This window comes from Piliocolobus tephrosceles, chromosome 4, assembly GCF_002776525.5.
Source record: "Piliocolobus tephrosceles isolate RC106 chromosome 4, ASM277652v3, whole genome shotgun sequence".
Classification (NCBI taxonomy): Eukaryota; Metazoa; Chordata; class Mammalia; order Primates; family Cercopithecidae; genus Piliocolobus; species Piliocolobus tephrosceles.
This window is the reverse complement of record NC_045437.1, coordinates 40,148,989-40,166,386: the sequence shown is the minus strand read 5'-3', so window position 1 is coordinate 40,166,386 and position 17,398 is coordinate 40,148,989. Positions and strand designations below refer to the sequence as shown.

At 35.5% G+C, this 17,398-nt stretch overlaps 1 protein-coding gene across 2 annotated transcripts in view; it reads left to right on the top strand.

The window, feature by feature from the left end:
• The window catches only part of C6 (complement C6), a 116,067-nt gene that overhangs the window by 77,106 nt on the left and 21,563 nt on the right, over window positions 1-17,398 (top strand). For both annotated transcript variants that reach the window (XM_023216569.1, XM_023216570.1), the window contains exons 8-9: window positions 3,829-4,069; window positions 8,199-8,321. In XM_023216569.1, the coding sequence (XP_023072337.1) occupies window positions 3,829-4,069; window positions 8,199-8,321 (364 nt within the window). The remainder of the gene's footprint in view (window positions 1-3,828; window positions 4,070-8,198; window positions 8,322-17,398) is intronic.

Genomic DNA, 17,398 nt, shown 5'->3' with positions numbered 1-17,398 from the left:
TAAAAAGTTACAATTATTTTTTTGCACTTGGAACTTAAGGTATGTCCAAGTATTGGATTTTGCCTGTTAATCTTGCCAGGGACTCAAGGAACCCTTTTAATATACAAAGATACAACTCCCCTTGTTAATTTTCTCCTATTACTTACATTTTAAATCTCTTAGATATGTCTCACAGTGCTTAAATGATTTAGGAGATAGATTTCTATAGCAAACTTTTAAACATTTACAAAGGTCTTTTAAAATACTGTCTGTTGCTTACTACAACCACCACTCTAAGTAGCATTTGCTCTTCCCCAAGAGATGAATGAAGAGAATGAGCCCTGAATCATGGAACCATGGAATCATATTATGGTTGCTCCTATCTTTATCATATTGCTCTTCTACTTTTATTTAGTCAACCATTTATGCACTTATATAAATATAAGACCTAACAGCACTGTATGGATAATTTTCCTAGGTATTTCATTTATCTTCAAAAAATTTAAGAGATTATCAGAGTTGATATCTAAACATCATTTTGCAGATGAATAAATTGAAGTTCATATATGCATTTTTAATTCAACAAACATTTATCAGATACCTACCATGAGGCAGGCACTAACTAAAGTCCAAGAAGCTGAGTGACTTCCAGTGATCTTACAGTAAATAAATGCCAGAGTTGGGAACTGAAATCAATTTGTCTTATTTTTGTTTACTTTTCTTATCCATCGCATTACACTTCAAGATATTCTATTCTTTATTCATTTATTTATTCACAATTTTAGCAAATTACAGAAGGAACACAGTTCTGATAATATGGTCATGTAAAAATGACAATGAAACAGATTCATTTTATGTATAAATTATATATATATAATTTAGTTTAGAATGGGCTATGGTTCCTATAGTTCCCTCCAAACTTAACAAATTATATTTGTAAGACAAGGTATTATCAGAATTTCTTGTAAGTAAAAATATACATCTCTAGGCCTTTCCCTTAATCTACTGATTTCAGAATATCTAGAATTGGGTATGAGAATATGGCCTTTTTTAAGCTCCCTAGCTCAGCATAATATAGCATGCAGGATTAGAAATAACTACTTATAAACATAGTCAAAGATGAAGGGAGATAGACATGTTGAATGAGACATAGTTATAGTCCTATGTCTTGCTTCACGTATATGATTTATATGTATTTCAAACACGCTAGAGAACATTTGTAAAACCTTTATACGTAGATAAACAACTATTGTTTGATCCTCTAATAGTCTGTCCCAAAGCAAAAAAATTTAGAGCTATTCACATTATCATGTTGGAACATATTAAACTACTATTATTCAACCATTTCTGATTTGCAAAATTGTTAGCCTCACCGGGTGTGGTGGCTCGCGCCTGTAATCCTAGTACTTTGGGAGGCCAAGGCGGGTGGATTGCCTGAGCTCAGGAGTTCAAGACCAGCCTGGGCAACACGGTGAAGCCCCGTCTCTCCTAAAATACAAAAAAATAGCTGGGTGAGGTAGTGTGCACCTGTAATCCCAGCTACTCAGGAGACTGAGACAGGAGAATCACTTGAACCTGGGAGGCGGAGGTTGCAGTGAGCCGAGATAGCGCCACTGCACTCCAGCCTGGGTGATAGAGCAAAATTGTTAGCCTCATACAGTTCAATCCAACATCATTACTGTCATCTTTGATTAGGTCTGAACAGAATTAAGGAATTTTAGTCTAAACAGGAAATAAGGCTGGCACGATGAGTCACGTCTGTAATCCCAGCACGTTGGGAGGCTAAGGTAGGCAGATCACCTGAGGTCAAGAGTTCAAAACCAGCATGACCAACATGGTGAAATCCTGTATCTACTAAGAATACAAAAATTAGCCAGATGTGGTGGCAGAGGCCTGTAGTCCCAGTTACTCAGGAGGCTGAGGCAGGAGAATCACTTGAACCCGAGAGGCAGAGGTTGCAATAAGCTGAGATGGCGCCACTGCACTCCAGCCTGGGTGACAGAGCTAGACTCCATCTCACGAAAGAAAGAAAGAAAGAAAGAAAAAGAAAGAAAGAAAGAAAGAAAGAAAGAAAGAAAGAAAGAAAGAAAAGAAAACAAAAAAGGAAGAAAAAAAATGCTACTGCAGCCTCTCTTAGTCTTCAAGTAGAGAAAACAAGATACCACAAAATTGAAAATCAATCCAAGCCTTTCAGTAGAGCATGATGCTTTAGCTGTTTTGGCAATCACAGATCAAACTAGACATTTGTTGGGCAAACAGTCTGTTTCCAAGCAAAATACCAGTTAACTCAGTAAGGTTCAGTACTTTCCTGATATACTTTACAAAACTGAAACCACAATAATATTATTAAAATAAAGTAAGACCTCACACATTGTTGAAATAGATTATATGTGGTTTAATAACCTATAGTAATGTATTTTTTTTTTTAATCTAAAATAGCCAGTTTCCGGTATCATGGACCAGCAAGTAGAACACCATGAAATGATTATGCTAAGTTGAGCTACCAAAGTTTAATTTGTATTTTCCATGACTGAGACTTTAAAGCAACCTGGAAATGCTGAACCTTCCAGAACAGGCACTTCAGATACTCAGGGAGTGAGTGTGCTTCTTATTAAAAGCACGAGGGCTCTCCAACTTTTGAAACTATGGTTCTATGACAAAATTCAAGTATTAAACTTAAAAATAGAATTAATGAACTTACTAAAATGTAAGTTCCACAAAGGCACGAACTTTGTCTGCCTTCTTTACTTCCGTATCTACAGCATCTCAGATAGCTAGGCAATACATGTATAGAAGGCCAGAAGGTAGAATGAAGGAACAGAGGGAGAGGGACAAGGAAAGAGAGAAGGGAGATTAATGCTGATTCTTTCTCCATCCTTGGGATTACTTTTTATCTTTTGTGTCAGCAGTCATCTTGTGCCATACTTATAGCAAAGAGGAATATGGTTAATAATTAACAGTTATAATACAGTTATTTTGCTAAAATATGGTCCTTACTCTGTTACTATTACTGCAATTTGTTAAAATTGAGAGATCAGATAAAGTACATAAATTTTTTTAAAACAATATACATAAATACACTTATAAACCTCAGTGGCTATGTGGAAAAATAATCTGAGGAAATGAGATTTTAAGCATAATATCCACCAGCTAATTCTAAATTAACCTGACATAAAAAGAAATTATATATAAATAAGTTTGTAAACAACAACAACAAAAAAAACTCATGTATTTCTGCATATGGGTGGAGGAGAGAGAATAGAAATAATTTTACTTGATTTCACCCCCTAAGTAATTTAGAATCAACATTTTGGAGTTGAAAGTAGTTGTGAAATGTTACCAGGTGCAAGCTCTCATCTTATCATTTGACAACTGAAGTCTAGAGAATCGAAACATTTTTTCCAGAGTGATAAAGCTGTAACTTGAATCTCACTTGCATAACCTCCATCTCAGTTGCATAACTTCCAGTTCAAAATTCACACAATCCTTTTTCAATTATTCACATTAGCAAGCATTCTAAATAAAAAGTCAGTAGAAATGCAGTCACGATTGGCAATTAGGAGGGAAAGATGACTTTTTTGATCATTGAATTCTTCTTTCTTAGAGAACATATGCCCCCATTACACAGTTTACATTATTGAGATAATCTTATCTGTTTTGTCCCTTGAACATTGGTATTGGAAAGCAAAATGAAATTTATAATTTTGTATGTGAGAACATGCAATAGAGAGTGAGAATTGTAATACTATGGTGAGAATGAAACTAATGATAAATCAATGACATTTAAATGCTTGGTACTTCAAAATTTCATTACCTTTAATCATCTTTTTACTTCTTTCTTTCATTTAGGATTCTAGTTTTATTAGGATCCATAAAGTGATGAAAGTCTTAAACTTCACAATGAAAGCTAAAGATCTGTACCTTTCTGATGTCTTTTTGAAAGCACTTAACCATCTGCCTCTAGAATACAACTCTGCTTTGTACAGCCGAATATTCGATGACTTTGGGACTCATTACTTCACCTCTGGCTCCCTGGGAGGCGTGTATGACCTCCTCTATCAGTTTAGCAGTGAGGAACTAAAGAACTCAGGTAACTTTCTTCAGTCCTCACTCTTTTTAACTGGTATGATAGCATTCAGTACATTTTTCTCTTACCCTGTCATTTTAATTATTCTGCTTTGACTTTATTTAGATCCTGCTTTATTTCCAAAATATGATGAATGATAAAAAAAATACACATTCAAATAAATAAAACAAAAATAGAAAACTAAGACCAAAAAATGAGAAAAATAAGTACGCTTAACCACTGTGATTTTAGGCATCATATTTGTCTCTAAATTTCCTAACATCTGGGAACATCATAAGCTGACACAGTAGTGGTTACCCAAAGAGGAAGATGCATGCCAATATCTCAAGGGAAACAAAGTTTGTACTGGCACTAAATTCTGAAAGATAATTCATGAATAACATTTTATAGGATGTAATTTCATAGAGCAATACCTTATAACGAATTAAATAGCAATTTTTTTCTTATAATAATTTTAACTAAAAGCCAAGATGAAACCTACGATGAAAGTAAAGTTAGAAACTTGACAAACAACTAAGCTGGAGTGGGCCAGATGAGCACCTACGGGCGATGAAACTTGAAACTAAATGCAAAAGATTTGTGTTATTGTAGGCTTGCCACACTGCCTGCATGCTTTATGTTTCCTTTCAGTTATCCTTTCCACTGGAGCAACTCTTGCATGATGAATTTGATGTCTTCTGCTACTGCAAATAGTATCAACGCCAACGCTGAGCAAAAGTAGTTAGGGGAAATCTCTGGTCTTTGACTTGGTTTTGTCTCACCCTCAGATGAAATTATTCTGGTCACTTCTGCTATAGCCCAGACAAAAATTTCCCACTTGATGAGTATAATCCTCATGCATTCAGAGCACAGCCCCTAAATGCTTAGAGTTCAGGTCAGTTAAGAACTGGGTGAATCTTTAATCAACTATTCATCCTTTAAAAAGTTAAAGCCCCATAGCCAAAATGAAGAGTGATGAGTTATACTTTCCTACAGAAACCTTCTCACATTCCATCTCTTTCTCTGTAGAGGTAGAGATTGACTGTTACATATAATAAAGGAAAGAAAAGGAGTTTGGGATGTGATAAGAAATTCAAAATAAATAAATAACCATGCATATCCATATATACATGCAAGCACACAATACATACATACACACACACACACTGTATATATGTATTGACAATATGTCTATATATGCATATATATATGTGTGTATATATATTCAGTAAGATGTATTCTGGATGTGAGGATGATCTGGCTGTGACATCTGTCACTTCATTGATCTCCAGGGTTGATTCGGCTGATCTGGCTGGCTTAGGTGGGTGTCCCTTTCCTCCCTCACCACTTCATGTGTGTCCCTCCAAAGCTGCATGCTCGGTCAAAGAGGATGACCATCCCCAATAGAGGAGGATTGGTCTTAGGTCAAGGGTATATTAGTAGCTGTACTCCCCTGCTAGAACCTCCAAACAAGCTCTCAATAAGATGTATTCGATATTCTCATATTCAATAAGTTTATATTTAATAATTTATCTGTAAAATTTTAATTGTGGTTAAAATGAAGCACACCCAGACAGAAATGACTTCTCAAGAAAATGAAATTCTCCAGTTCATGTGCTTGTCTGGCTTTCCCAACTCTCTAGATAAATATATATTCTGACCTCTTCCCTTTTCTCTCCTCCTATTCTCTCCCCTTTTACCTCATCATACCATGAAACTAAAGTATAGATTTAATTTTTTCTATACTTTATTCAATAAGAATTATATCCCTTGTTGTTAATTTTTGAAAAATGACTTGAATATTTCATAGTACTTTCTTTCCCTCAAGAAAAAGTAAACAAAATTAAATTGCCTTTTATTTGCATGCATTGATTTATTTCTCTATTGTTCATGTCCCATAGTCAAGTTAAAACCTTGAATAAAAGTTGACATTGCTTCAGTGTGCAAGGTGAAAAGAGTTTTATAAACACAGTGAAAACATCAAACAATAAAAATATCATAATATGCAAGAGGATAATTTTAAACTCCTTGTGTTGGGAAGTTATCTTCTACATTGAATTGGAGGTTAAAAACTATTCACCGCACTAATTATTAATATGAAATTTTCAACTAACAATCTTGTCTTTGGGCATCAGAGTAGCTAAAGACATTACTGAAATACTCATTCCTGCACCCCACAGCAGAGGAACACTCAGGTTTAAGATACAAGGTACTGCAGTATCAAGTAGCTTGTTAGTTCATATAGATAGAGGTCTGGCAGCAAAAAAGTGGACATACTGCAGGGAAGAAAAGGGTTGCACAGAAATTCACTGATACTTTGATCACTGCATGACCAATGTCATAAAAAATATTCATCATTCAAATCTTCAATGATTCATCTATAGCCCTCAAAAATGAAATTAAGTTTATAGTTAATTCATTATGTTATAGTTAATCCATTATGTTATAGTTAATTAACTCGACACATACAATTTAATTATTACTTATAAATAATAAGAGCCTAATGAATGATTAAGGAGTCATGCACTATAAATGCATTACATTCCAAGTATGGCCTAAATATTTGACAACCCACTTATAAAAACAATCCTACCAGAAGAAAAATGAACTATATTTATTCAACTAGACTGAAACAATTATCTTTTTTTTAGAGTTGAATATGCAAACTAAACATGAGGGCTTCAAACCAAGAATTTCTTACTCCCAACTAACAATGCATCTCTTCAAACTGTCACCAAAAAAAATGAGGTAGACAGACCCAGTTCACATCTACCCAGCCTCATTTCTCAGCAATCTATGCCTTCAGATTTCCATTTCAGTATCACACGTAATCAGAACCTCAAGCTTTAAAAACACTCATCCCTGCCTATTATGACCTATAACCCCAAATACTAGTATTTACTTTTAGGTGCTTAAGAGCTTATATTAACAGCTGTACCTCTCATGTACTTGTATTTTGCAAGGCAAATTTTAACTAAACATCAAAAGACCTGGATTTTAGTTTTGATGTTTCCAGCAGTGAGTCAGGTGCCTTGGGAAGCTATTAAGAAAAAGAAAATGATTTCCCTCAATTACCCCAGACAGTACTAACTCAGCCTACAAAAATACTAGATCTGTTTCCCTGCACTCTTCCACTAACATACAGATTCTGAGGCCATTGAGAATGATCACAGGACTGTGGCGGCAGGAGTGTTTCAGATACCCAAATCTTCAACAAGTGATGCTAGAGAGTTTGGTAAAGGAGAATGATGAGAACTAAAGGTATTAAAACCAGATGACCTGAGCCTCAGGGCATCAAGGTTTTTGCAGGTTGTAAGACCATGGGGAGTCATCCAATGAAAGCAGCAGTAGGAAACTAGGAAGATATCATTCCCAAATCCCATACATGAATGGGGTGAGAATATGGCCTTTTGAACTTCTGCTGGAGATGACAGTGGAAACAGTATCAAGTACAGGCTTGAATTAACATGGGGAGATAGCATAGCCAAGGAGGAGTTTGAAAATAATTCATAGGTCAGGAAGTCAGAATTTCTGAGATTACAATAAAAAGTATTTTAAGATAGGGATTGAGTGAGCAGCTGAATTAAGGAGAAAAAGCCCAGAGAGATATGAGAATGAGTGTTCAGGGAAGAAGCATGGCCCAGAAGATTTGCATTTTAGGTGGCAAACAGGGAAGCAATTGAAGCGGACTCAGGTATCACAAAATCAGCAGTGGCCCAGAAAGTAGGTCTTAGAGAACAGATCAGAGCATGTCATAATCTTTTGATTTGCAGGGCTACACAGTGCAGTGGCCAATAGAAAGGGAAAGCTTAGAGCTCCATTGTGTTGAGTGGCAACAAGGGGCAGGCAACAGGGACAGGACATCACTGTCCCCATGGGAAGGGCCACAATGGCTCATATGTGCTTCTGAGGGTCAGTGTTGAAGGGGGAGATGATGGGCACTCACAGGATTCTTCTGTTCAGGACCATCTGTGCCCATGCAGGGTTGAATCTGTAGGTAAAATTAATTTGAGCTGCTACTAAAGTTTATAGGGATTGGGGAAGAAAGGGGCTAATATGAAGTATCTGTAACTCCGAAGTGACCAGAGCGTCATGTTCTTTGAATTGTCAATGGTGCATTCTCAGTGGTTTTTGTTTGTACTTCATCTCCTAGGTTTAACAGAGGAAGAAGCCAAACACTGTGTACGGATTGAAACAAAGAAACGTGTTTTATTTGCTAAGAGAACAAAAGTGGAGCATAGGTGCACCACCAACAAGCTGTCAGAGAAACATGAAGGTAACAGTACTCTCTTAGCAGCTTATCCAGTGTGCCCTGAGCCTGGCTGTCATTTACAGAACATATTGGATGTCACTGTGCTATTTTTAGCTTTTCACTTATTTCATTTCTCTGCCTCAGAACCCTGTGTGTTGGGACAGGGGATACAAATAAAATACCATTAGCATTACCTTAAAAAAGGAAATTGTTAAGGTTTTCTTTATCTCATACTTAGGTTGTTTAATGAATAATTTATTGATTTTGCTCATGAGAAGAACTCAATATTAGGCATTGTGAAGTGCATATGGCTGTGAACCAGGACCTTACAAAGTAAAGAAACATATAAACATCCATTAAAAATACAGATTGACAAGGGTTTAAGAGAGGTGTAGTTTCTAAAAGGCTATAAAGGACTATGAGCAGAAGAAAATCCTGGAATTTAAATACATCAGATTTTGTGAAGAGAATTATTCTGGGGCCGTGTATTAAAAATGGCTGGAGACTTTGGCAAATGGAAAGAGTGAGAAAGAAAATCCAGGCAAAAAATACTGAAAAAAGAAGATACAAGTGATGTTTTGCAGAATGATCTTACTCTTTCCCAATTTTAGCCACTGCTTTCACTCCCTATCCCAATCCCCAATCGGCTTTCACTCTTCTATCCCAATCCCCAACCCAGACATCCCTTCTGAACTCCAGACACCTACTGTCCACTAAACATCTCTACCGGAAAGTCTCTAGGCAAGAATGCTTTATGTATTCTCTCCCTGCTGCTGTTGGTTCTCACTCACATCTAATAGCATAGCCTTTTCTTTACAGCCTAATAGGACTGTTGTGACATGATGTTTATAAGGAGCCTTGCAGGGTGACCAGCAGTGGTTGGCTCCTTTCACCTTTCCTCTTCTTCAGCAGTCCCAGGCTTGATGGTGGTATCACCATCAACTAAGTCAGTCAAACCAGAAACCTGGCTATTGTCTTTGATTCTACCCTTTTTCTATATCTAATAAGTAACCATGCATAATTCATTCTACCTCCGGAATGTCTCTGCAAGTTGTCTTCATATGTTTATTTCCATGGATATAAAACCTTCCATGGAAGGCAAACCATCCATTCATTATTTCCAACCTGGATTATCTCAGAAGCACCCTAAGTGGTCTCCCTGCTTGTAGTCTGCTTTATTCTAGTCTATTCTATGCATTTTTATGAGAGGAATCTTCTCTATGGAAAATCTTATTCATGAAATCTTCATACTTGGAACATGTCATGTTCCACATGGCCTTAAGCACAAGTTCCTGTCCTTCTCTGCATAGCTAATATTTATGCAGTCTCCTAAACAGGTCATGCTCTCTCCTAGGCCTTGCCATTATAAATAACTCCTTCCTCTCTGTAAAATTCTATTTCCTTAGTTTGCTTGATTACTTAGAATAAAGGGAAGCAGAATCACAGAAATTCCCAAATTTGAAGCTTACCTTCTCATGGCGAAGACAGACAAGAAACAAATAAAATATAAGATTTATTGTGATAATAAATAGATAATTTTAAATACAGTGTCAGAACAGATAGTCTACATATACGTGACTGTGTTATGCATAAGCAAAATGAAAAGAACTGGCTTGACAACTGCACATTCCTATTATAGCAAAGAAGAAAAAGAGGGCACAAAGGCATATAGAATGCAAAACAAATAATCTGGTAATATTAACCAAAATATGGATATAGATTCTGTATCAGTTTATCATGTAGTAGAATAATTTAATAAGAATATGAGTTCAATAAATCAAGAACTCAGAGATAGATAAATTAAATACAAGAATTAATTAAAACAGATTTCAAAACTGAGGTACAAAAACAAACATTGAGAAATATAATCATTATAATTATAAATAAATTATTACAATGCAAGGACAGAATATAATTCTTTAAAAATAAAATTAAAGTAATCACATACAAGAAAGATATCAAGCAATCTCAACATGGAAAAAACATTTAGATATTATTAAAGAAAATTTAATGGAAATGGAATGACAAATGTAATTTAATATGTGAAAATTAGTATCCATGAAAAAGAGATCCCAAAAAATGAAATAGAAAAACTGTATTTTAAAAAAATGCTACATAAGAACATGTCTCTGAAATAAAGGAAGAAATTTTTCTTGATTATATATATTGGAACTACTGTTCAAATATGCAACTTCAAGACAAATTCTAGAAATACATTATTAAGTACTACTGGAAAAAACTACTTAACCATAAAATCCATGCAACAAAGAGGTGAATAAAAAAGCAATTTGAATAATTCAGATGTTCAAAGTTAGTATATTTTAATGGAACTTAACATAGCTTTCTTCTATGGTTTGGATTTGTATCCCCTCCCATATCTCATTTTGAATTGTAATCCCCAATGTTGGAGCAGGGCTCTGGTGGGAGGTGACTGGATCATTGGGGCAGACTTCCTCCCTGTTGTTCTCGTGATAGTGAGTTCTTATGAGATCTGGTTGTTTAAAAGTATGTAGCCCTTTCCCCTTCACCCTCCTCCTACTACTCCAGTCATGCAGGACGTGACTCCTTCCTCTTCACCTTCTGCCATGATTGCAAGTTTCCTGAGGCCTCCCCGGCCAGTCTTCCTGTACAGCCTATGGAACAGTGACCCAATTAAACCTCTTTTCTTTATAAATTACCCAGACTCAGGTAGTTCTTTATTGCAATGCAACAATGAACTAATATACTCTCAAATTCCTATTTCTTTTAGGTGGTAAAAAGTATAAAATTGCCAGTGTAATATAACCCAGTCATTCTGGGTTTCAACTTTCAATTTTTAGTCAAACTCAGGATTCCCTCACTCTTCTCCTTTGCTGCTTGTCAGGGATAATTTAAGAGCACGCATGTGTGTGTGTGCATGTGTGTGTGTGTGTGTATGCATGCACATGCATATGCATATGTGTTGGGGAAGGGTAGTCAGATAGTATCCTAGAGTCACAGGAAGAATGAGACCTTTGTTAGCATGTTTCTGTTTGCCTTGGCTAGCCTCATCTGATAGGTCATTTGCCTCCTCTGGTTCTCACAATCATGCACTGGCACCTATTGCCAACGTTGATGGTCCTGCCTTAGCTTTTGGTTACTAAATCCATATCCTTGAATCTTCCTCACAAAAAGGCCAGGCCCTTTTTTGTCTACCACTGTTTCTCGAGACTTCCTCACCTTCTTCAGGCTTTAGGGAACCCCTGCCTGTTTTCTGTACATCACAGTGAAATGTGAGGGCCTTGAGACTACCAAGGAACTACTTGCTTGCGTGCCATGTTGGATACAAAAGATTCTCTACAAAACTTGCCATTCCCATCCTACTACTTGAGAAGATTAAATGTACATGAGAGGACTTTGAAAAGTTTGAAAGTTCACAGGGAACTGGAAGTAAAAGATAAAAATAGAAAATATGAACTTTATTTATCAACATAAGTTTCATCAAATTCAAGACACATTTGTTAGTGATGATGCCAGCCATCTAGTCCATCTGTAAAGAACTGAGAGTCCTAGGATTTTAACTTCTGGAGATTGCAAAAATGCAATCTTCTTCACATTAATAACTGAAAAAAATGGGTGCCCTTTAAAGATATTTTAAGATTGGAAAACAAAAAGAAGTCAGCAGGAGTCAAAGAAAGACTGTAAGGTGACTAATAATTTCTCATCTAAACTCATACAAAATTGCCCGTGTTTGATTAGAGGAATGAGTAGGAGCATCATCATAGTAGAGAAGGAGTCTCTGGTAAAGCTTTCCTGGGCACTTTTCTGCTAAAAGTTGGTCTGTCTCAAAGCACTTTCATAAGATGATACTATTCTTTGACCCTCCAGAAATCAACAAGAAAAATGCCTCGAGCATCCCACAAAACCATTTCCATGACCTTTGCTCTTGACTAGGCCATTTTTGCTTTGGCTGGCCCACTTCCACTTCTTGGTAGCCATTTCTTTGATTGTGCTTTGTCTTCAGGACCATACTAGTAAATCCATTTTTCATCTCCTGTGTACATTTCTTTTTAAAAAGTGCTTCAGGATCTGATCCTACATGTTTAAAATTTTTATTGAAAGCTCTGTTCTTGTCTGCAGCTGATCTGCACACAATCGTTTTGGCAGCTATTGGGTGGAAAGTTTGCTCATCTTTGATTTTTCAGTTATGATTGTGTAAACTGAACTAATTGAGATATCTACAGTGTTGGCTCTTGTTCCCACTGTTAATCATCAGTCCTCTTCAATTAGGGCAGGAATAAGGTAAATTTTTTCTTCACAAATTCATGTAGATGATCTACTGCTAGGAGTTTTCAACATTATTTCTTCCCTTCCTACAATGAGTTATGAATCTGTTAACTGCTGATTGCCTTGAAGTATTGTCCACATAAACTTTTCCTAAGACATCAGTGATTTCACCATTCTTCCACCCAAGTTTCACCATAAATTTGATGTTTGATCTTACTTCCATTTTAGCAGATTTCAAGTTGCTCTGATAGGGACTCTTTTCAAACTGATGTCTTATCCCTCTTTGTGCCTCAAACTTGATCCTATTTAGCTATGTTATGATAAGTTAGTATGAGTTTATTTTTGTGCAAAAAATTCGAAAGCCATGCATTTTCTTTTCATAATACACATTTTCCATTAACTTATTGAAGAGCCTCTTATGAGCTTCTATCAAACTTCTACTTGTCAAAGTATTCTTTTCAAGATTTTCTCCAAAGTGGTAGAATCTTAGGCCTGCACAAAGGAATCCACCAAGTCTATATTTTAGTTACCACATGTCCAGTATTCCCCCATTCTCCAAGCTGCTTAAAATCTTTTCTACTTTTGAGAAGAAGAATGGCTATCTTATACATTTTTTATCATTCTGTGGTTGATGTTATAAATTCTATGATTCTGAATCCTAAAATGTTTGGCTCTTGATATTTTAGTTCAAGCATTAAGATCTCAAGAATTCTTTTTCTCTCTCAAGAGCCTGGCCCTTGATATTAAAAACCCTAGCCTTCAAATCTATGATTTTTGCTAGATTTATAAAAGTGTACTTGAGATCTAAAAAGACAAAATTTTACTCTTTTTCTCTCTTGATTCTCTCCAGCCTGAGGCTGTATGTGTAGAAAACCCATGATTCAGCTTCAATTATCAAAGAAATAATCAAAATAAAGAAATTATAAAAGCACATAAAAATTAATGTTAAAACATTAATCCAATAGATAAATATAGAGCCCAAGAGTAAAGAAACAGTGAGCAAAGATGAAGCAATGAGAAATAGATTCATTTACTATATAAAACTAAGACTAAACAACAAGGGGAATAATTATTGTGTTTTTCTGCATTGCTTAAGTGTTTAATATGCTAAAGATGTAAAAGCTATTTTGAAGTGACAAAATCTTGAAATTGTAAATTTTAGCAGACAGTCTAAGAAGCCTTACCTGATTACCATCTCTATTGTTGTTCATAATTAAGGTTAGGTGCCCTCCTATACGTACTCACTGCAACTTGCTTTCACAACATCATAGCACTCATCACACTGTATTATGTTTACTTTCTATTTCCTCCATGGTATGCAAATTCAGGACAGCGGTGTGGTCTTTATGTCCTCGTACCATGACTTCATACTATGGTACCAGACTTCGTACCATGTCTGGCACATTATAAATGTTTAATAGATGTGCTCAATGAACACATGAATGCTTGAAAGAATAAATGAATGGAAAATTAACATTTATTGAACTCTTACTATGCTTCAGGCATTGTCCTAAGTGTTTGTGTGTGTTAATTTCTAATTCTCACAACAACCCCATGAGACTGGTACAATTATTACCACCATTTTATAGATGAGGAAACAGAGGCATAGAGAGGAAAAGAATGAATGTGTAAATGAATAAATGAGTACTTCTATTTGGCTTGAGCATAAATTTGTGAAATAAAGCTGAGAAGGTAGGTTTGGTCCATATCAAACAGGGCTCGTATGCCTTGCTAAAAAAATTAGACTTAATCCTATTAAATATTGTCACTATCCCACATATGATCTATAGAATGTTAATCAGTGCTGCATGTGAAAAGGGAGTTTCATCTTTAAATTGAAAAACTTTGAGTGTAACAGTGTTTAAGAGAATTTCTCAGAGCTTTTAAAATTATAAAGAACATTGTAATTTTTTAAGAAGCTGATATACTGTGCAGTTTTCCCCTCAAATACCTTGCCAAGAAATTAACAGACTTACTGTTGAGCAGAACACTTTGCTGGATTGATTCAGTAGGAAAGCAGTAAAAATTATTAAGTAGGAAATAAAATGTTATTTATACAAATTATTTATTGCTGTGATGTATTAAGTTCATTGCATATCAACTAAATTTTCAGGCTAGATTACATTCAAGTGTTGGCTCCGCTGTTGATTGGCTTTAATCTTTCTTCTTGTAAGTACATTAAAAATAACAATAGTATTTACTCATGCTTATTGTGAGAATTAAATAAACAGTTCATATAAATTGATGAGGACAAAACCTAGCCTATACTAACTATTCAATTCATGTCTGCTATAATTATTTTGTGGTTGCACAAGTGACATGTAGTAAAGACATATAATATAGGAAAATTATCGTTGAAATTGTAAAATAAGCAAAAATATTGAATAAGCACTTAGCGAAAGAACATATTTTAAAAAGCAATAAACATAAAAAGATGATAAAGATAACTGGGAATCAAAAGGATAAAATTAAAACCATAAAATACGTGAAATGGTGAAAAAACTTAAATTAACAAGTATTGGCAGTAGAACTTTACAACCTGCCATACACTGCTGGTAGGAGTATAAATTGTTAATATAATTTTGAAAAATATTTGGCAATATCTACTAAAGTGAAACATAAATGCACACACACATATTTATGACTTAGAAACTCTACTAATAGGTGTGTACCAACAAAAATATGCACAAACATGGAGCAAAAAATAAGAAAAGCTGCATTATTCATTTATTGGATACAACTCATATGTGTATCAAGAGTAAAATGAACCAATTACGATATGAATTCACTACTGCTGCAAACAAGATAGATGAATGTCACAAACATAAAACTGAGCAAAAGAAACCACACACGAAAGTGTACATGTTTTATAATCTTATGTATAAAGTTAAAAATATGCAAAGCTAATCTATAGCAATAATAATAAAATTGGAGTTTGCATTTGGGGATGGAATAATGACTGGATAAAAGCATGAAGGAGGCTTTTGGGTGTTGCTAGAGTTCTATTTCTAGGCGTGGGCAGTGATTATATGGGTGTGCTCACTTTTTACGAATTAATTGAGCTGTATGCTTAATGATTTGTTTACATTTCTATGTCAATATTATCCGTCAGTATAAAAGTTTACTTAAAATATAAGAAAATACTAGACTGAAATCAGGGCTACTTAGGAAACTGAGTTAATGTAGAGGAATTTAAGTGAGAAAATATCAAATATGGACCCCAGTTTTCAGACTGTAGGAACAAGAGGACATTGCAAAGTTAGAGACTATTGGAATAGGCTCCAAACTGGTTTTTCAATTACCCATTGCTACCCAGATGACACAATACTGCTGATATTCCTGAATCATTTTAAATCCCCACCTCAAAACCTTTCATTGTTTCTAGGAAATGTAATTGTTTCTAAACCTGAAGAATGACGTCTAATTTCTTTGACTTTACATCCAGATTCTCTCAGTTCTGCTGTTCTCCCCTGTCCCCGGACCTTCCACTTCAACTCAAAATGATGACTGTATGTGCTGTCTCCAGAGCACGGCACATCTGCCCTGACTCCAGGTCCTTGCCCACGGTGTGCCCATGGCTTAGAAGGCCATTGTCTCCTTAATATTAGGGCCATGATCTCCCTAATAGGAATTGCCTTTCCTTTCCAGGAACACTTCAGTCTTCCTTCAGAGCGCCATCCTCCCTAATTGCCAAAGATGACAGAATTATTTCACTTTCCTAACTCATTAATTGTTCATTGTTTTTACCATTGAATAATACTTAGCAAAAATTATTTTATTGGTCTTTTTAATTTCCTTTCTTTTCTTCCATTTTCCCTCCCTCTCTCCCTCCCTGCCACTTTCTACCTTCCTTCCTTTCTTCTTTTCCATCCTTGTTTACCTCTCTATAGTCTTGCTAATATATTTATTTACCTATTCCATATACTCACTGAGAATCTGAGTTCTTAACACGGTATTTGATATTTATCTGGGCCTGACATATAGAAGATTCTCAACAAATATTTATTGATGACAATTTGCCTAAAGTCAAAGACACAGACACATTGAAGAGCAAAACACACGAGAACATAGATTTGCCTGTTTCTAACCCTGAACTAGTTCAAGTAAATCATTGGACTTCAAACTTCTCAAGTCTGTAATTATATCATTAAAAATTTTTGAGGATATATCACTAATATATACATATATATATTTACTAAAGAATTGTAAAAAGGTATTATTCAAAAATGTGCATTAAAATATGCAAATATAAAAAATGGAATTTTTTTTCAATAGCGTATATGGAACAAACAGAATTTTTATCTTCCTCATAGTGGTGGCTGCACACACTTAAAAACAAAGTTCAGGCTGGGCACAGAGGGTCACGCCTGTAATCTGAGCAATTTGGGAGGCTGAGGTGGGCAAATCACAAGGTTAGGAGATCGAGACCATCCTGGCCAACATGGTCTCTCCTAAAAATACAAAAATTATCCAGGCCTGGTTGTGCGAGCCTGTAATCGCAACTACTCAGGAGGCTGAGGCAGGAGAATCACTGAAACCCAGGAGGCAGAGGCTGCAGTGAGTTAAGGTCACCCCACCATACTCCAGCCTGGGAGACAGAGAGAGACAAGAAAGAAAGAAAGAAAGAAAGATAGAAAGAAAGAAAGAAAGAAAGAAAGAAAGAAAGAAAGAAAGAAAGAAAGAAAGAAAGAAAGAAAGAAAGAAAGAAAGAAAGAAAGAAAGAAAGAAGGAAAGGAGGAAAGGAGGAAAGGAGGAAAGAAGGAAAGAAAGAAAGAAAGAAAGAAAGAGAAAGAAAGAAAGAAAGAAAGAAAGGAAGGAAGGAAGGAAGGAAGGAAGGAAGGAAGGAAGGAAGGAAG